At 36.2% G+C, this 21,239-nt stretch overlaps 1 protein-coding gene across 1 annotated transcript in view; it reads right to left on the minus strand.

Moving 5' to 3' along the window:
- ALMS1 (ALMS1 centrosome and basal body associated protein) overlaps positions 1 to 21,239 on the minus strand; it is a 227,579-nt gene that overhangs the window by 98,319 nt on the left and 108,021 nt on the right. Inside the window, exon 10 of the mRNA XM_065890809.1 lies at positions 15,677 to 17,520. Coding sequence (XP_065746881.1) covers positions 15,677 to 17,520 — 1,844 coding nt within the window. The remainder of the gene's footprint in view (positions 1 to 15,676; positions 17,521 to 21,239) is intronic.

Here is a 21,239-nt window from a genome sequence, read left to right on the forward strand (position 1 = left end):
AAAACAAAACCATTGATATACACAACAACTTGGATGGATCTCCAGGTCATCATGTTAAGTAAAAAGAGCTAATCTCAAAGGTTACACGTTATATGATTCAATTTACAAAACATTCACAAAATGACAAAACCATATAGTAGGAAAACAGGTCACTAGTTTCCAGGGTTTAAAGAATGCAGAGGGCAGGGGAGAGGAGTGTGACTACAGAGGGGCAGGCATAAGGGAATTTCTTTGTGGTGACAGAATATTCCTGTATCTTGATTATAGTAGTGGTTATGTGAAATCACAATGTGATTAAAATTATACACATATGCATTCAAAAAAGCCTGAGTGCTTGCAAAAGTTGGTGAAATATGGTTAAGTTCTGTAGTTTAGTTAATTATATTGTGCCCATGTCAATTTCCTAATGTCATTTTGAAAATGTACTACAGTTATATAAGACATTACCAATGGGAAAGCTGAGCGATAGATACCTGGGACTCTCTGGACTATTTTTGTAATCTCTTGTTAAGTCTATGTATTTTTAAAATAAAGAGTGAAGAAAAGATAGTAATAAATCATAACCCACTGAATGAAAGCATGATTCTGTACAGATATAAATAAACTAGAAGTCTTCTGAGGACTGAGATACTTACATAATTTCAAAGTTCCTCCCCATAAAACACTTAGCTACAAAGTGGAAAACAGTAACTTTCCAGTTGAGAAACCTAGCCCACAACCTTACTAAGTAATTAAAGTGATCACTGTCAGCAGTGGGACAAATAGAAGTGTATGACAGCTGCTAAGATGTTATAAGAAGAATTCAATGTCAATTCTGTGATAACCCTACCCAAAATATCTCACCTGAACTTAATCATGAAGAAACATCAGAGAAACCCAAACTGAAAAACACTCTACAAAGTAACTGACCTGTAATCTTCAAAAGTGTTAAGGTAGGGCTTCCCTGGTGGCGTAGTTGTTGAGAATCTGCCTGCCAATGCAGGGGACATGTGTTCGAGCCCTGGTCTGGGAAGATCCCACATGCCGCAGAGCAACTGGGCCCGTGAGCCACAATTACTGAGCCTGCGCGTCTGGAGCCTGTGCTCCGCAACAAGAGAGGCCGCGATAGTGAGAGGCCCGCGCACCGTGATGAAGAGTGGCCCCCGCTTGCCACAACTAGAGAAAGCCCTCGCACAGAAACGAAGACCCAACACAGACATAAATTAATTAATTAATTTTTTAAAAAAAGTGTCAAGGTAATGAACATGAAGGAAAGACTGAAGAACTGTTCCAGATTAAAGGAAATTACAGAGTCATGACAACTAAAGCAACATGTGATTTTGAGTTGCTCCTTTTTGTTATATAAAATCTTACTGGGACAATTGGAAAAACTGGAATAGTGCCTATAACACATTGATATTAATTTCCTGATTTTCACATTTTTACTGGTTATGTAGGAGAATGTTCTTTTCATAGGAAACGATGAGAGTGATGGGGCAGTAGGTCAATAACTTACTACCACATGGCTAAGGAGAAAAAAGGAGGTATTAACATGCTGTTCTCAAATGCTGATTAAACAAGCAGACAAAAATTCAGTAAAAATGAAGTTTTCAACGTAACAGCTGACCAAATGGACCAAAGTAACATACACAGAACATCACAAGAAGCAATGGCAGAATACACATTTCTTTCAATTACACACTGATCAAAATAAAAATATATCATATCATAAAGCAGTTCTAAAAAATTTAAGTATACTGAAATCATTAAGAATATAATCTCAATGACCAAAAAGAATTAACTAAAAATAAAAAATAATTTATATGTTCTTATATAATTGGAAATTAAGAAACACATCTCTACATAGCCATGGATCAAAGAAAAGGTTATGATATGAGAAAATAGTTTGTACAAAGATGAAGATGAAAAACTACATAAAAATCTGTGTATACTAGAAAAGAAAGCTAAAAATTAATGAATATGTAAAAAAAAATCTATTCTCAGAAAGACAGAAAAAGTTAAGTTAAACCCAAAACAGAAAAAAAAAAAAAAGATACAGCAGCAACTAATGAAACAGAAAAAAACACATCAGAGGATCATAAAAACCCAAACTGCTAAAGCCCTAGCAAGAGTGACCAAACAAAAAAGGATAAAACACAAATTACTAATACCAGACATAAGAAAGCTAATATCACTGGAGATTCAGAAATTGAAAGGATATAAGGATATTGTGAAAATAACTCATGCCAACAATTTTTGACAACTTATTTAACTGAAGAATACTTTCCAAACTGACACAAGAAAAAAAAATCTGCATAGTCAAATCTACTAAAGAAATTGAATCTATAATAAAAACTCCAGGCCAAAATGGTGAATTCTGCCAAATATCTAAGAAAGAAATAGTACCAATCTTACACAAACTCTTTCAGAGTGTCCTGATATACTTATGAGGTCAGCCCAATGCTCATACCAAACTCAGACAAAGATATTGCAAGAGAAGAAAATTACAGGTGAATATCCCCCATGAACACAAATGTACAATTCCTAACAAAATATTAATTAGGTAGATTGTATCTAGCAAGAAGGATAATACATAAATTAGGAATACATATGATAATCTCTACAATAACTACTGCAATAGAGTCTGACACAATTTTTGATGTTTGATTACTGACTTCTTTTTAAGCCTCACCTTTTGCTCCACATCTGGAAAGGCTGATAAGCCTGAGTATGACTGCCTCCTCCTTTGGCACCAGCAGAAAATTTAAACTGCCCATATACAGACTTTTTTCTCAGTTCCACCCTACAAAGCCCTCTCTGCTGTGCCCAAGCCAGCCTGGACCTGCTTGTGCCCACCCAACTCTTCCCAGGGGTCCCCTGTGTGAGTAATAAACTTCCTCTCAAATTCTCTGGGTTTGAGGAGTGTCTTAAGCCTAGGTATCTGAACAAAATTTTGGGTGGGAGTCCATCCCACTTCTGCAGGATGGCCACCACCACTAAAAAATAAACAAAGATGTATATTAAAACACCCAATAAGGAGAATAAAATGGAATAATAAAAGATAAATGATTAATACAAAAGAAGGCAAGAAAGAACAAAAACCATATGGTACAAATTGAAAGTAAAATGTAATATAGTAGATTTAAATCAAATAATACCATTCTGACACAAACTCAGAAAATGAGAAAGAGGTTTTTTTCTTAAAAGCCACTGTAACTCTGCTGTCAGGACACTCCAAGAAGATTATAGACCAATATTAGCAAGCTGAATTCAGCAATAAATATAAAAAGGGACAATATATCATAATCAAGTGGGATTTATCCCAGTAAGAACAATATTTGAAATCTAATCAATATATTTATATAATATATATAATAATATAATTCATATCAACAAACAGGAGAAAACAAATATGATCATAATACAGCAGGAAAAAGCATGTGACAAAACTCAACACCCACTCACAGAACTCACAGCAAACTAAGAATATAAGAGGGCATCCTTAATCTCATAAAATGCATCTAATAAAAATCTACAGCTAACATCAAATTTGATGAAACACTAAATCCACTCCCCCACCCACGCAAAGATGGGGAATAAGGTAAGATGACTGCTCTTACTACTTCTGTTTAATATTATACTGAATGTCCTAAACAGTGCATTAGGCAAAAAAATAAAGACATGAAGATTGGAAAGGAAGAAGTAAAACTGCTGTTCATACCCTGGCAACGTGAGTGTCTATGAAGAATAGACATTAAAGTTGAGGATATCACTAAATTTAAACAAAGCACTCCCTAAATCATAGGGAAGTTACTAGACACAAATTGAGGACAAATAGGTATGCCTCAACTTAACCACCAGAAGTATTACCTTGCCTAAATTCCCTATGGTCACTGCACACAAATTGCCTAAATTATCCTGGAGTAAGCAAGGAAGCTCTGACCCAGTGAGTAAGAAATTAAAATTAACTTGTTGGCATTGATAAACTGGTTTGACAACAGCATTTGTATATACAATCAACAAATAACTAGAAAATACAAAATCTAAAATACCATATACAAAAGTATCATAAAACAAAATAATGAGGAATAAATTTAATGAAAAATGTGCAAGCCTACACACTGAAAATTACAACATCTTACTGAGAGACATTACACAAGTAAGGGGAAAAAACATGCTCATTCATAGGGAGACTCCATATTACTAAGATGTCAATCATTCACAAAATGATCTATAGATTCAATGCAACATTGAACAAAATCTCAGGAGGTTTTTTTGGAGAAACTGAGAAGACTATTCTAAATTTTATACAGAAATGCATAGAACCTAAAATAGCAAAAAATGTTGTTGAAAATAAAAACAAGGCTGGAGGACATAACCTGATTTCAAGACTTATTATAAAGCTACAGTAATCAAAACATTATGGTATAGGTGTAAAGACAGACAATTCAAAGGAACAGAGTAGAAACTCTTAAAAATAAACCCACATGTAAAAGGCCGATTGATTTTTGACAAAGGTGCGAACTAAGTTCAAAAAGGAAATAATCATTATTTCAAAGATGGTGCTGGAATATCCAGTGAAAGAAAATGATCCTAAACTGTGTAAATTATAGTATATACAGAAATTAGTTTGATATAGATCACAGACTTAAAAAATAAAGCTAAAACTATAATTCAAGATGAAAATATAGGAGAAAATTTTCATAACACTGGGTTAGGCAGTATTTTTAGACAAGACAAACAGTACTAACCATAAAAGAAAGATTTAGAATGTCCATCAACTGATACACACACACACACACACACACACACACACACACACACACACGATGAAATACTACCCAGCCATAAAAAAGAATGAAATTTTGCCGTTTGCAACAACATGGATGGACTTGGAGAGTATCATGCTAAGTGAAATTAAGTCAGAGAGAGAAAAACAAATCCTGTATGATATCAATTACATGTGGAATCTAAAAAATACAATAAACTAGTGAATATAACAAAAAAGAAACAGACTAACAGATATAGATAACAACCTAGTGGTTACCAGTGGGGAGAGGGAAAGGGGAGGGGCAATATAGGGGTAGGGAATTAAGAGATACAAACTATTATGCATAAATTAAGCTACATAAGCTGTATATATTGGAATATGGCCACAAGGAATATGGCCAATATTTTATAATAACTATAAATGGAGTATAACCTTTAAAAATTGTGAATCACTGTATTGTACACTTGTAACCTATACAATATTGCACATCAACTATACTTCCAACAGAAAATTTAACAAACTGGATTTCATAAAAATTAAAACTTTTTCTTCATCAAAAGACACCAGTAAGAAAATGAAAATCAAACCACAGACTGTGAGAAAATATTTGCAATACACAGAGGATCTGTATCTTGAATATATTAAAAATTCTTGAAGTCATGAGACAATCCAATGGAAAAATTAAACAGACACTTCATAAAGACATAAAAATGGCCAAGAAGCACAGAAGCAATTATCAGCATCATGAGTCATCAGGGAAAAACAAATTAAAACCACAATAACATACCATTTCACAACCACATTTAGAATGGCTAAAATTAAAAATAACTGGAGGGACTTCTCTGGTGGCGCAGTGGTTAAGAATCTGCCTACCAATGCAGGGGACACGGGTTTGAGCCCTTTTCTGGGAAGATCCCACATGCGGCGCAGCAACTAAGCCCATGCGCCAAAACTACTGAGCCTGTGCTCTATAGCCAGCGAGCCACTACTGAGCCCATGTGCCACAACTGCTGAAGCCCGCACACCTAGAGCCCGTGCTCTGCAACTAGGGAAGCCACTGCAAAGAGAAGCCCACACACCACAACAAAGAGTAGCCCCCGCTCGCCACAACTAGAGAAAGCCCACGCGCAGCAACAAAGACCCAACGCAGCCAAAAATTAATTAATTTTTTAAAAACCCTGGAAATATCAAGTGTTGCAATGTAACTTGCATATGCTGTTAATGAGAACGAAAAATGGTACATTCAGCTCCAGTTTGGGGTAATCAATCATAACCCATTCTGTCTCTCCCACTAAGTGCAGCTATAAAACCTAGACAAACTACATGGAGCAGTTCTTAGAAGACTCTTGAAAAATAGGAGCAGGCAAATTGGTGAAGACCAGCAACATTTGAAGTATCATTAAATTGGTGATGAGTTAGTTTATCATTGTTTCCTTTAGTATCCAATGACCTGAACTCAATAATAGAGTCTGACACTTAGAAGTGGACATTAGCACAGACAGAAAGACCTCCAGAAGAAGCCCTCTAATTCAGGCATGAGGAGTGGAAGCAGAAATAGTGCGAAAAAATCCGTTTTTCTTTTCTCCCTGTCTAGTAATCTCAAGCACTCAAGTAATCTCATGGAGGCAGTGGTACAGCAGTAACAGGGACCAGAAGAAGTTTAAAATTCTGAGGGGGGGAAACCCTCCTCTTTTACCAGAGAAGGTGTGGTCTCAAGAGGGTGAGGTGAACCTGTGTTGATTTTTTTTTTCTCTTTACTGAGCCACCTGGCACTGACACAAAGTAGCCACAGGAAGCACATAAAAGAGAGGGGTAAATTAAGCCCTTGCTTTCTGTTCTGAGGACCAAAAAAGGGGAGCTCAAGGAGAAACATATAGAGGAAAGCCCCTATTATAACAGTTTAAATACACTAACAATACCACAAGTTGGCGAGTAACTGAAACACTTGTATATTCCTAGTGGAAATACAAAGATACAGCCACCCTGGAAAAACAGTTTAGCATAGTTTAGTTCTAAACAGTTCTTGTAAAGTTAAACACACACATATACCACATGACTCAGCAGCTCTAACTGTAATCACCCCAAACTGGAAACAACCCAAATATCCTTCAAAGAGTGAATGTATCGATAAACTGTATTTTTTAAAACTTTTTATTGCTTTATGCTTGTAATAAAGCATTAAAAAGTAAAAAACTGATTCATAAAATGAGATGGGTAAATCTTAAATATACTTTGTAAAGTAAAAGAAGCCAAACCCAAAGGGCTATTATATATTTCATGATTTCATTTACATGACACTCTGGAAAGGTAAAACTTGAAAGAAAACAGATCAGGAATTGCCAGGGGTCAGGGGAGGGACTGTCTATGAAGGGATGGCATGCGAGAATTTTTGGACTGACAGAAATGCTTTGTATGGAACTGTGATGTGGATTCATCAAAACTGATAGAACTATACACCACAAAAAGTAAATTTTACAGTATGTAAATTTTTAAAAAATTAACCAAGATATTGGGGCAAAATGGAATATAGGATGTAAGAAATGAATCTAACTGTATTATAAATGAATCACATCCTCATGCTGAAGTCTATAAGGAAGAAAAAAGCTAACCCAGGAAACAGAAACAATGTCTGGACTGTATACTATACATAAAACCTGTACTCTAGGTGGAAAATTTGTTTCTCACCTGGGTATGGGATAAGAATTCTGAAACTTTATTTATATACTAGGGTAAATATACTGTAAATAATAAGAGCCATGTTTATCACCATTGGAGAAAGAAGTTATAAATAAAGAAAGGGAAAAGGCTAGAATCAACCCTGTGGTTTTGGACTAGTTGGAGGTATCGACTTGTGGTTTAAAAAAAAAATACATACACACACACATATATATATACACACACACACACACACACACACACACACACATAATAGAGATGGAAATGAATATAGGTGTATGCATATGCATGAGTTAATACCTATAATCTTTAGTTTTATTCACTCAGAGGGGCAAGAAGCAGTGTCATCCTAGTAGCAATGAGCAAACCTCATTGGTTTCTGAACACCACTTTCCATTGTTGAAAGTGGGGTACTGAAGTCCTTGACTATTACTGTATTGTTGTTTACTTCTCCCTTTAGATGTTAGTATTTGCTTAATATATTTAAGTGCTTTGATGTTGGGGGTGTTTGTGTATGTGTACTGTTTGTGTGTGTGTGTGTGTATGACTGTTATATCATCTTGATGCATTGACTCCTTTATTATTATATAATGACCTCCCCTTTGCCTATTGTTACTATTTTGTCTGCTACAAGTATAACCAGCCCTGCTCTCTTTTGGTTTCTACTTGTAAGGAGTATCTTTTTCCATTCCTTCACTTTGAGCTCACATGTCCTTAAAGCTAAAGTGAGTCTCCTGTAGGCAGCATATAGTTGGGTCTTGATTTTGTATCCATCAAGTCTTTTGATTGGAGGATTCAATTCATTTACATTTAGAGTAATTATTGATAGGTAAGGTCTTACTTATACCATCTTATTGTTTTCTGGCTGTTCTGTAGTTTTCTTTTTCCTTTCTTCCTCTCTTGCTGCCTTCCTTTGTGAACTGGTGATTTTCCGTAGTAATATTTTCTGACTGCCGTCTTTTTGGTCAATCTACTATACGTTTTTGCTTTGTGGTTACCCTGAGGCTCACATAAACATCTTACAGATAATAATATATTTTATTTGATAACAACTTAACTTCAATCACATGCAAAATCATACCCTTTTACTCCTCCCACTTTTATGGTTTTAAACACCCCACTTTTCAACAATGGATAGATCACCCAGATAGCAAAATCAACAAGGAAACATTGGACTTGAAGCACACTTTAGACTAAATGGACTTAACAGACACCTACAGAACATTCAGCAGCTGAATACATTCTTATCAAGCATACACAGAACGTTCTCCAAGTTAGATCACATATAGGCTGCAAAACAAATCTTAGCAAATTTAACAAGATTTAAATCATACCAAGTACCTTTTCTGACCACAATGATATGAAACTAGAAATCAATACTGGGGGGAAGCAGGAAATTCTACAAATATGTGGAAATTAAACAACACAGTACTGAATACAAGTATGTCTAAAAAAATCAAAAGGGAAAGCAAAAACTATCTTGAAACAGATGAAAATGTGAACACAACATATCAAAACCTATGAGACAAAAGCAGTTCTAAGAAGGACATTTATAGTGCTAAACGCCTTTATTAAGAAAAAAGAAAGGCCTCAAATAAATAACTTTACAACTCAAGGAATGAGAAAAAGAACAGACTAGCCCAAAGTCAGCAGAAGAAAGGAAAATAACAAAGATCAGAGCAGAAATAAATGAAATAGAGACCAGAAAAATAGAAAAGGTCAATAAGATTAAGAACTATATTTTTGAAGATAAACAAAATTGACAAACCTTTAGCTAGACTAAGAAAAAAAGAGAGGACTCAAATACATAAAATCAGAAATGAAAGAGAAGACAAAGCAACTGATACCACAGAAATATATAGGATCATAAGAGACAATTATGAACAATTATATGTCAACAAATTGGATAACCTGGCAGAGATGGAAAATTGCCAGAAACATACAACTTACCAAGACTGAATCACGAAGAAAGAGAAAATATAAACAGACCCATGGAGTAAGGAGATAGAATCAGTAATCAAATCTTCTCAACAGAGAAAAGTCCAGGGCCAGATGGTTTAAGTGGTGAATTCTAACAAACATTTCAAGAAGAATTAACACCAATCCTTCTCAAACTTGTCCAAAAATTGAAGAGGGAGGAACATCTGCAAACTCATTTTATGAGGCCATCATATTACCATGATGATCCAAAGCTAGATGAAGACACTACAAGAAAACTACAGACCAACAGCTGATGAATACAGACATAAAATTTCTCAACAAAATATTAGCAAACTGAATTCAACAGCACATAGAAGAATTATACACCATGATCAATTGGGATTTATCCCTAGGATGTAAGGATAGTTCAACATATACAAATCAATAAATATGATATGCTTCTTTAATAGAATAAAAGATAAAAATCATATGATTATCTCAATAGATACAGAAAAAGCATTTGATAAAGTACAACATCCTTCAATGATAAAAACTCTCAACAAATTGAGTATAGAAGAAACATCCCTCAACATAATAAAGGTCATGTATGACAAACCCTCAGCCAACATCACACTCAATGGTGAAAGGTTGAAGCTTTCCCTCTAACATCAGGAACAAGATAAGAGTGCCCACTGTCACCACTTTTACTCAACATAGCACTGGAAGTCCTAAGCAGAGCAATGAGGCAAGAAAAAGAAATAAAAGGCATCCAATCAGAAAGGAAGAAGTAAGTTGTCTTTGTTTGTACATGATATGATCTAATATCTAATAGAAAATCCTAAAGATTCCACCAAAAACTGTTAGAAATAATCAATGAATTCAGTAAAGTTGCAGGATGCAAAAATCAACATACAAATATCAGTTGTTTCTATACACTAACAACAAAATATCTGAAAAGAACTAAAGAAAACAATCGCATTCACAACAGCATCAAATCAATAAAAATACCTAGAAATAAATTTAACCAAGGAACTAAAACATCTGTTCACTGAAAACTAAAAGACTGTGATGAAGGAAACTGAGGAAGATGCAAACAAATGGAAAGACACATGAAATGTGTTCATGAACCAGAAGAATAAATATTGTTTAAACATCCATACTACTCAAAGCCACTGATAGAGTCAATGCAATCCCTACCAAAATTCCAATGCCATTTTTCATAAAAAGAGGAAAAACAATTCTAAAATTTATATGGAACCACAAAAGACTCTGAATTGCCAGAGCAATTCTGAGAAAGAACAAAACTGGAGGCATCATACTTTCTGATTTCAAACTATACTACAAAGCTATAGTGATCAAAACAGTATGGTGCTGGCACAAAAACAGATACATAGATCAATGGAACAGAACAGAGAACCCATAAATAACCCCGCACATATACAGTCAACTAATATTTTACAAGGGAGCCAAGACTACTCAGTAGGGGAAGGATAGTCTCTTCAATAAGAGGTGCTGGGAAAACTAGATATCCACATGCCAAAAAAATGAAATTGGACTCCTACTTTTACCGCTCACAAATTAATGTGAAATGGGTTAAAGACTTAAACATAAGACCTGAAACCGTAAGCTCCTAGGAGAAAACATAGGGGAAAACTCCTTGACATTGGTCTCACCAGTGATTTTTTTGGATGTGACACCAAAAGCACAAGCTACAAAAGCAAAAATCAGTTAAGTAGGACTCCATCAAACCCCAAATTCTCTGTACAGCAAAACAGTCAACAAAATGAAAAGGTAACCTACAGAAGAGGAGAAAATATCTGCAAACCATATATCTGATAAGTGATTAATATCCAAAATATATAAAGAACTCATAAAACTGAATAACAAAAAAACAATCTGATTTAAAAGTGGGCAGAGGAACTAGAACTGAATAGACATTTTTCCAAAGAAGATATACAAATTACCAACAGGTAGATGAAAAGGTGCTCAACATCACTATTTATCAGGGAAATGCAAATCAAAACCTCAATGAGATCACCTCACACCTGTCAAAAAGGCTATTATCAAAAAGACAACAAATACCAGTGTTGATAGGGATGTAGAGAAAACAGAACCTTTATGCACTGTTGGTGGGAATGTAAATTAGTGCTGCCACGATGGAAAACAGTAGGGAGGTTCTTTAAAAAATTAAAAATAGAACTACCATATAATCAAGCAATCTCATCTCTGGGTATACATCCAAAGGAAATGGAAACAGGTATCTGCACTCCCATATTTGTTGCAGCATTATTTACAATAGCCATGGTATGGAAACAACCATATCCTGTGTCCATCAATGGATAAATGGATAAAGAAGACATGGTGTAGGGACTTCCCTGGTGGTGCAGTCATTAAGACTCCACACTCCCAATGCAAGGGGCCCGAGTTCGATCCCTGGTCAGGGAACTAGATCCCACATGCATGACACAACTAAGAGTTCGCATGCCACAACTAAGGAGCCCGTGAGCTGCAACTAAGACCCAGCGCAATAAAATGAAATGCAATGAAACAAAAGACATGGTGTATATATACACAAAGGGATATTATTCAGCTGTTAGAGAGAAGGAAATCCTGTCATTTACAACAACAACATAGATGGAGCTTGAGGGCATCATGCTAAGTGAAATAAACCAGACAGGGAAAGAGACATACTGCATGACACCATTTACATGTGGAACCTAAAAAAGCCAAACTTGTGGAAACAGAGTAGAATGCTGTTTACCAGGGGCTGGAGGGTGGGGGAAATGCGGAGATATTGGTCAAAGGGTACAGACTTCCAATTAGAAGATGAATAAGTTCTGGGGATCTATGCACAGCACTGTGATGATAGTTAACAATAATGTACTATATAGTTGAAAGTTGTTGAGAGTAGGTATTAAATTTTCTTACCACAAAAACAGTAATGATAACTATGTGACATGATGGAGGTGTTAGCTAATGCCATGATGGTAATTACTTTGCAATATAAGTGTATCAAATCAAAGCACTGTATACCTTAAACAATATAATATGTCAATTTTATCTAATAAAGCTAGGGAAAAAAACCTTATTCTCCAAAAAAAAAAAGAAAAAACGAGGGTTCTTTGGGGAAATAGTTGATTTCAGGGTAGTGGCAAGGTACAGGAGCCAACACGAAAGTGTTCTCAATAGCTAAAACTAAAACAATTTGGGTAGTATTGGATTGTAATCCAAAGAATGAAATAAATACCCCTGAGTTCATACTAATGTACATGGAAAACTAAAGGAATAAATAAATGGGGGAGGAACAACAGCTCTTGCTTACAGAAGAATTCCAATTAATAAATGTAGAAGGAATAAAGGAAATATGAAAACTCCATTAGAATACCAGAGTAATAATTGCTACAAGCAAGATCCACTGAAGGATGCTTAAAATTAGTGGTCAAAGTTTAAGCAGAAACAGGATATTTGCATAGTCTAGCAGTACCTCCCTTAAATATTTAGTATCAAAAAAAAAATTAGTATCTACAAAGGAAAAACATTAAGTTTACAGTGGAGAATCTTGGTAGATACTACTTTAGCCAAGTGATCAAGGTTAACATCACTAGTCATGCATATCAACTTAATGTGCTCCCTGATGAAATGCACTGAAAGTGTATAACCCCAATCTAATCTTGAGACAACATCAGACAAAGCCAGATGGAAAAGACTTTCTCCAAAATAACTAATTCTCTTCAAAGTGTGAAAGTTATGAAAAACAAGGAAAGTCTGAGAAACTGACACAGATTGGAGATTAAGGACACAACAACTACCTGCAAGGTGAGATTATGGGATGGATCTGAAACAAAAAAGCTTCATTTGTGAAAAAAACAGGTGAAATCCAAATTGGTCTATACATTTAATTATAATTTTATATGAAGGAGAATTTCTTAGCTTTGGTAAATATTTTATGGTTATGATGTTAGGGTAAGATGTTAACATAAGCAGAAGCTTTAGCAAAGGGTACACTGGCAACCTCTAAAATAGGCCCCCAATGGGACTTCCCTGGTGGTCCAGTGGTTAAGATTCCACGCTCCCAATGCAGGGGGCAAGGGTTTGATCCCTGGTGGGGGAACTAAGATCCCATCCTGCATGCCACATGGTGTGGCCAAAAAAAAAAAAAAATCCCCCCAATGATCTCTGCCTCCTGGTATTCATGCACTTGTGTAATCCCTAACCCTTGAGGGTTGGCTGGAAATAGTGATTCATTTCTTTCTAGTAGAATGTGGCAGATGTGGTGAGATTCACTTCCAAGGTTAGGTTACAAAGTAATGACTGTGGGTTTTGTCTTCAGCACTTTCTCCTGCAGTCTCAATTGCTCACTCTGAGAAAAGCTTTGCTGTCATAGCTGCCATATGGAAAGAAGAAACTGATTATTTCTGGCCAATAACTGTATGAGTGAGCTTGGAAGGACATTCTCTTAGTCAAGCCTTGAGATGGGACCACAGCTGTAGTCAATACCTTGTTTGCAACCTTGTGAGAAACCCTAAGCCAGAAGCACCCAGTTAAGCCATGCCTAGATCTCTGACCCACAGAAACTTTGGGATAATATTTATTGTTTTAAGCTGCTACATTTCAGGGTAATAGGTTACACTGCAATAAATAACACAGGAACTCTACTATTTTTTGCAGCTCCTCTGTAAGTCTAAAATTATCTCAAAATAAAAAAGTTTAATACATATATAAATGTTTTATTCATATATATATGCACACACACAGATAAGTGTGTATATGTATATACAGTTAGAATTATTTACAGACTCTGGAGTCAGACAAACCTAGATTCAAATGCCACCTCCAACACTTAATGGCCATGTGATCTTAGGCAAAACATTTAATTTCTCTAAGTATTAGGTTTTTAAAATCTATAAATTGAGGTAATAATATCTACCTCTGGATGATTATACTAAGTATAAAGTGATATACACATTGACTACAATGCCTGGCATTTAGTACATTCTGAACAAACAGCATTATTATTAGTTCATATTTAAAATCATCTATAATTTTCTTCTCATTCAAGGAATTCAGCCCCAATAACTTGGCATTTTATCACTTAGAAGAGTTTAAGTATTGTATGTAAACTTGTCAATCTTTTAATTTCTAAACATTTTTCACACACAGTACTGATCTCTATAACACTCTACTATTTATAATAGTATTGAAATCAGAGATTGACCTTGTTTTTTCCTGCCCCAATCCAATTCTCAACCACTAATTTTTCAAGCTGTAATGGACCTTTAAGCTTTCCAACCCTTTCCTTCCATCAGTCATCCATATATGAGTGCCAAAGATATTAAATGACTTGTCCAAGAGGACAGTTAATAGAATAGTTTAAGTATGGTTTAGGATTCGGGAGAGACAGTACCACGTGGTGAACAAGCTCTTGCTTAGATTGAACAGACTGCATTATTTGAGACAATGAGGTTTGCTTGATAGCAATGTCAGTGTCTCAGTTTCCCAGAGGGCAAATAAGGATACCACCACCTACCTCATAGGGTTATCACAAGTATTAAATGAGATAACATATTTAAGTCCCTCACTGCCATGACTACCGATTACACATTTTTTCCCTCTTTGTAAGGCCAGTGCTCTCCACTCTGAAATACTACCTTCTCAACTACAAGGTGGAAACATTAAACACAGACAGTAATTCGTTTAGCCATATGGTAAAAGACTCATTAATGTAAAACTGAATCAATGACAGTCTTAAAATCAATCTGAATAGTATAAATCTAATGCATTTATCCCTGAATTGGGTTTCCATTCCTACAATCATTGTGAAGTAATAAGGCATCACATCAGGGACCACATTAGGTTGACGTGCATTACTGGTGATGTTAACCTTGACAACTTGGCTGAAGTGATGTCTGCCAGGAAATTTCACTTTTTTCATTCTAAGTACTAAATATTTGAGGGGAATCATGAAATGGAAACAAAGAGAGGGGGAGAGGGAGCAAAGCCTGGTCTTCAGCATATTTCCAATGTAATAATTAAGGAATTAGTAAATTGTACCACTCAATGATCAAAGATTCTTCTTAGAGTAATTCAGTGTTTTAAAATACTTGATGTCAAGTCGTTTTCCAAAAGCTCTTTGAGAGTATAAATACATTACTCTCAGGTGTTTTCTCTTAGTTAGGTGTTTATTCCTTGACAGAATTCTAGCTTAGGCAGATACAACCTCCCCTAAGAGAAATCATACTGCCTCTCCCCCAAGAACTTACATTTGCTTAAGTATTTTAAACCCTTTATCATAAATTCCATCAGCTTGCTTGTAATCACAATGAGACTCACCGAACTGCAGATACCGGAGTCCCTTCTGGATTGGAATATCCTTCCAAATCTGAAATGTTCACTTGTGTTTGCCTTGAGGTTACTATCTGGCTATTCTGAAAAGGTATGGTTTTCAAGTCCTGGGAAATAATATTACTATCTGGAAGAGGAGACTGTACGACTTGGAAGTCCGGTGAAGATTTAGGTCCTAGAAAACCTAAAGATTCTTGATCCTGTGCTACAGGTTTACTGGTCAATAATTTGGAGGTTGGTTCCAATGATTCTGAAGATATAGTCTGTAGGTCAGAGTTAAACTCACTATTCATCCTTGTTTTAGAGGCAGGATCCAATGAATGAAATCTTTTATCTAAGGTTCCACTATCCAACTTGGAAGGAGTCTTGGGACAAAGAGTTATACGAACACAAGAAAGTGCTTTTCTATTTGAAGGTGGAGTAGATGCAGATGTTACTACTGTACATTGATTTGGGGCTGATGGGGAGGCCACATCACTGAATTTGGCTTCAACATTTATCATATCAGAAATGTGTAATTTAGGCTCATGTTCATTATTCTTTTCTACTATATAATCCTGACCTTGAGGAAAGGAAGAATGGTATTCTCCCATGTGGTGATCTACATCTGGGGCTTTGCTTTGTTCAAAGAGCTGACGTTGTTCAAGAAAAATGCGAGAAGGAAGGTCTGAAGCTATATAATCCTGACTTTGAGGAAGGGGAGAGTGGTTTTCTCTCAACTGATTATCTTTATGTTGGGTCTTGCTTTGTTTAAAGAGTTCTCGTTTTTCAAGAAAAATACGACAAGGGAGATTTGCAGCTACATGATCCTGATGTTGAGGAGGGGGAGAATTGTGTTTTCTCACACGGTGATCTGCATGTGAGGCTTTGCTTTGTTCAAAGAGCTCTTGTTCAAGAAAAATGTTCGAAGGAAGATCTGGAGTTATAGTTACATTCTTCTCTTTTACTCCTAGTGTGGAACTGGGTCTGCCCATGCTAATGAGAGTATCGTTATCAGAAAAATGAACTTCCTTGAAATTGCTGTCATTTGCACTGGTACTGGGCTTAGAATGACTGCCTTTAAAATCTGATCTTTCTAAGGGTTTTTCTTCTTGGTGAGAATGTGCAACAGATAATTTTTGGCTTTGCCTACTATTTTCTGCTAAAATAGTCACAGCTTTATCTGGTGACTGGCTAATGATTTTAAATGATGAAGGGGAAGAGGTTTTCTCTTTCAGATCTCTAGGAGGATTTTGCTCTTCAGTGATATGAGAATTAACTAGCCCCACAGATGCTCCAGTACACTGGCTACCTTCAGTAACACCAACCTTAAGAAAAGAGGAATCTGAAAAGCATTTAGAATGTCGGTGAGATGAGAAAATGATGGAGGTAGTAAACTTTTTCATGGGTTCTGGGGGCAGCATTTGTGATGACGACTGACAATCCATTTCTTCAGGTGGCATACAAGCAGGTTCTACTAATTCTGACAGCCAAGGGTCCAACTTTTCACGGAATGGCATTCGAAGACCCTTGCTAATTTTCAAGTCATCACCTATAAAGTTTTGAAATGGGGAATGACTTTGTAACTGCAATGAATTCCAAACTTTGAAATGGGAGTTGTTCTGGTCCAGTGACTTGGCAAGGTTGATGTGCCCGGTTGTCCATGATGATGGGCTCCGTTGTCCTCTGATCATTTCTGAGGGTTCAGCAGATCTGAAAACACAAGGGTGGCTGTCCAATTGTGGCTGTTCAGCTGTTAGAGTCCTGAAACATCCTTTTTCATGGCTCTCAATAATAATGTGACTACATACAGCTTCTGGCTTGCATTCTATCCCCTGTGGACTCTGTAAACCCTAGAAGATATAAACAAGTTCTTACTTGACATAGTCCAAATAGTTATATAAAAATTAGATTCCTATCGAGGCTAAGATCTGACCATGAAGGTAATGTTGATCTTTTATAATGAAACAGGTAAGAACACAACAAGAAAAATACAGCTAACTACAGAATAAAATGGCTCATGATAAATAAGACCACACAGTTAATTTCTTCTAAAAATTTTCACTGAAGTTAACAAAAGCAAAGACTACTACTCACCTTTTTTGTTCTAGTAACAGAGGTCCCTTACCCCAACTTCTGCTGGTCACAAGACTACCAGCAGAGACATTTCTAGTTTCTTCTGCAGCCAGATGTGACCATGTGACTAGGTGTAGGCCAATGGGATGTGAGCAAAAGCAGTAAATACAATTTCTGGTTCCTGTCCTTAAAAAAATCAAGTTCCTGACCTCTATGTTTCCCTACCCCAACCATCATTACCATCACCATTACCTTTGCCAACTGAAAATGGTGATGTCTAGAACAATCTTGGGAAGCCAAATGTAAGGATGGCTCAGCTGCCCACCCAGTTTGGTTCCTCAGAAGACCTCAAGAAGCAGAGCTTTCTTTCCTACTCTGGATATGAGAGAAAAATACAGTTCTACCTTATTTGAGCCACTGTATTTGAGTCTCTTTGTTACAGAAGCTTGGCCTACAACCTAATATTTACCATTAACAATAGGAAAAAGAACTAATACCTCTTTCTGGGGTATAGGATCAGTGCTTAAAGATAAATATAACATTTCTTTGAGATTTCGGTGTTTTACCTATAAAGTTATAACCTGGCATTCTATTTAACTTTAGTGCCACATTTGATTTCATATAAAAATATTTTAAATTATGGTGCCATTTGTCACATAATGGAGGAGATGTACTTTTCCCTATTCCTCCTGCTAAGCACAACTAAAAATCCTGGATATTATATATACAACAAACTTAAAAAGAATCTGAAAGGTGTAGAGAAAAAGGCAGACTGGCTAGGGACCTTGGGACCTGAGGAGTAACAAGGTAGTGAGATCCCTGGGTTTTCTTTTTACTTCAAATATCCCAGACTTGGAGGTGAAGACAGCAACCCATGAACAAAGAGCACAGAAGAGCACAAAAGCTCTAACAAAAACCTGCTCTCATTAGCTAAAAAACAAGCAAAGGTAAAGTTTAGCAAGACACAAAACTTTTAGACAATAACTGCTCTCTTCCAGCCAAACATCACAGAAAAACACTGTGGCCTCACCCACACTCACACCAGCAAAAGCCAAGTGAGGAGCTTGAGATCTATCCTTTCAAAACTCTAATAAGGAACCCCAACATCCAGGCCAATGTGGAATTAGAGATGGTCAAGCAAGATCCCAGAACTATTTTCACCCCTGATGGCTAGTAATGAGCTACCCCTCCCTGTGATGTCAGTAGAGACGACATGGGGAGACAGCTTTCATTCCCACTTAACAATAATGAGGTGCCTCTCTCTCTCCCAGCTGCAGACTGGAAGAAAAGATTTGCAAATCTCATATCCAATAAAAAACTTACAAAGAACTCTCAAAATTGAGGAGTAAAAAAAAAAAAAATTTTTAAACAATCCAGTCCCCCAAAAGGGGCAAAAACATATACATTTCACTGAACAGGACAGAGATGGGAAATAAGGGCATGGAAAGATGTTCAACACCATTAATCATTAAGGAAATGGAAATTAAAACCACAATGAAATATCACAACACACCTATCAGAGAACGGCTAAAATAAAAAATAACGACAGGACTTCCCTGGTGGCGCAGTGATTAAGAATTCGCCTGCCAATGCAGGGGACACGGGTTTCAGCCCCGGTCTGGGAAGATCCCGCATGCCATGGAGCAACTAAGCCCGTGCAACACAACTACTGAGCCTGTGCTCTAGAGCCTGTGAGCCACAACTACTGAGCCTGTGCTCTAGAGCCCATGAGCCACAACTACTGAGCCTGTGTTCTAGAGCCCATGAGCCACAACTACTGAGCCTGTGCTCTAGAGCCCATGAGCCTAGAGCCCACGCTCTGCAACAAGAGAAGCCACCACAATGAGAAGCCCACACACCACAACGAAGAGTAGCCCCTGCTCGCTGCAACTAGAGAAAGCCCGTGCAGCAATGAAGCCCCAACGCAGCCAAAACATAAATAATAAAAATAGAATAAATAAATTAAAAAAAAAATAATGACAACATCAAATGCTGGTGTGGCTGTGGAGTAATGAGATCACTCACACATTACCGGTGGGAATGTAAAATGGTACAAACGTCAAACAGTACAAATGGTGTGGAAGTTCTCAAAAATTTAAAACATACAATTACCATATGACCCAGCAATAGTAATAAAGACCTATGTTCATCAAAAACCTGCAGAGGGATGTCTATAGCAGCTTTATTTGTAATAGCGAACAACTAGAAAACTACCAAGTTGTCATTCAACAGGTACGTATTTAAACAAAATGTAGTACATCCATACCATAGAATACTACACATCAATAAAAATGAACAGACTGTTCATATTGAATATTCTGCAGAGAATTATGCTGAGGGAAAAAAAAGCCAATACTAAATGACTGCACACTGTATGATTTCATCTATACGAGTCTTAAAATGGTAAAATTATAGAAATAGAAACTAGATTAATGGTTGCCAGGGGTTAAGAAAGGAATGGGAATAAGAGAGAAGTGGATGTAGCTATTACAGGGCAACATAAGTGACCCTTGCTGTGGTGTAAACATTAAGTAGCCTGACTGTATCAATGTCATTATCCTGGTTGTGATATATTGTTACAGATTTGCAAGACGTCATCATTGTTGGAAACTAGGTAAAGGGGAAAAGCAATCTTTCTATATTATTTCTTACTACTTTATGAGAATCTACAATTACTTCAAAGTAAAATGTTTATATTTTTAAAAAGCCAACAAACTAATTAAACACCACTGGACAAAAAAACACTTTAAAAATGTGATATTTATTCCATGGCTTCTTATTACCCTGACACTGCCTGACATATCACTGGGAAATAAATATTCCAATTGGAAATAAATACTCCAATGACTAAGAATCATAAACTTAGTCCAGCCTCTTAAAGCAGGGCATGATTAGATTTATATTCATCCCAAAAGACATTTCTTCCTCCTTTCCAATAATCTGTATCTTACAATTCTTTGGAACACTCCAAACCCTACAGCCTTCCATCACCTCTTTCAAGCTTTATAATAATTATAAACAGCTTTCAAATAACTTTTCCATTTAAAAAATTCTTATAGCTTTGGTATCTGGCAAATAAATTTTAGTATTTTCAAATAACCTTTTCCAGATAAGCCGTAAAAACTTATCTTATATCCCAACAATGTATCACATGTTAAAAGCTACTATTTAACTCAACAAAATCCAACACTTTTTTTTAAAATTCAACACTCTTTAATGATAAAATCACTCAGTAAACTATAAATGAAAGGGACTTCCTCAAACAGATGAATGGCATTTACAAAACATGCACAGCTAACATTATACTAAATAGTGAAAGATCAGATGCTTTTTCCTTAGGATAAGACCAACACAAGTATGTCCATACTTCCTCTTATCATCTGGAGGTTCTAGCCAGGGCAATCTAGAAAGCAATTTAAAGAAATCCAAAAAGGAAAGGAAGAAGTATCCCTATTTGCAGATGACATGATCTTCTGCACAGAAAATAGCAAGGAAA

This window comes from Phocoena phocoena, chromosome 14, assembly GCF_963924675.1.
Source record: "Phocoena phocoena chromosome 14, mPhoPho1.1, whole genome shotgun sequence".
In the NCBI taxonomy this organism is placed as follows: domain Eukaryota; kingdom Metazoa; phylum Chordata; class Mammalia; order Artiodactyla; family Phocoenidae; genus Phocoena; species Phocoena phocoena.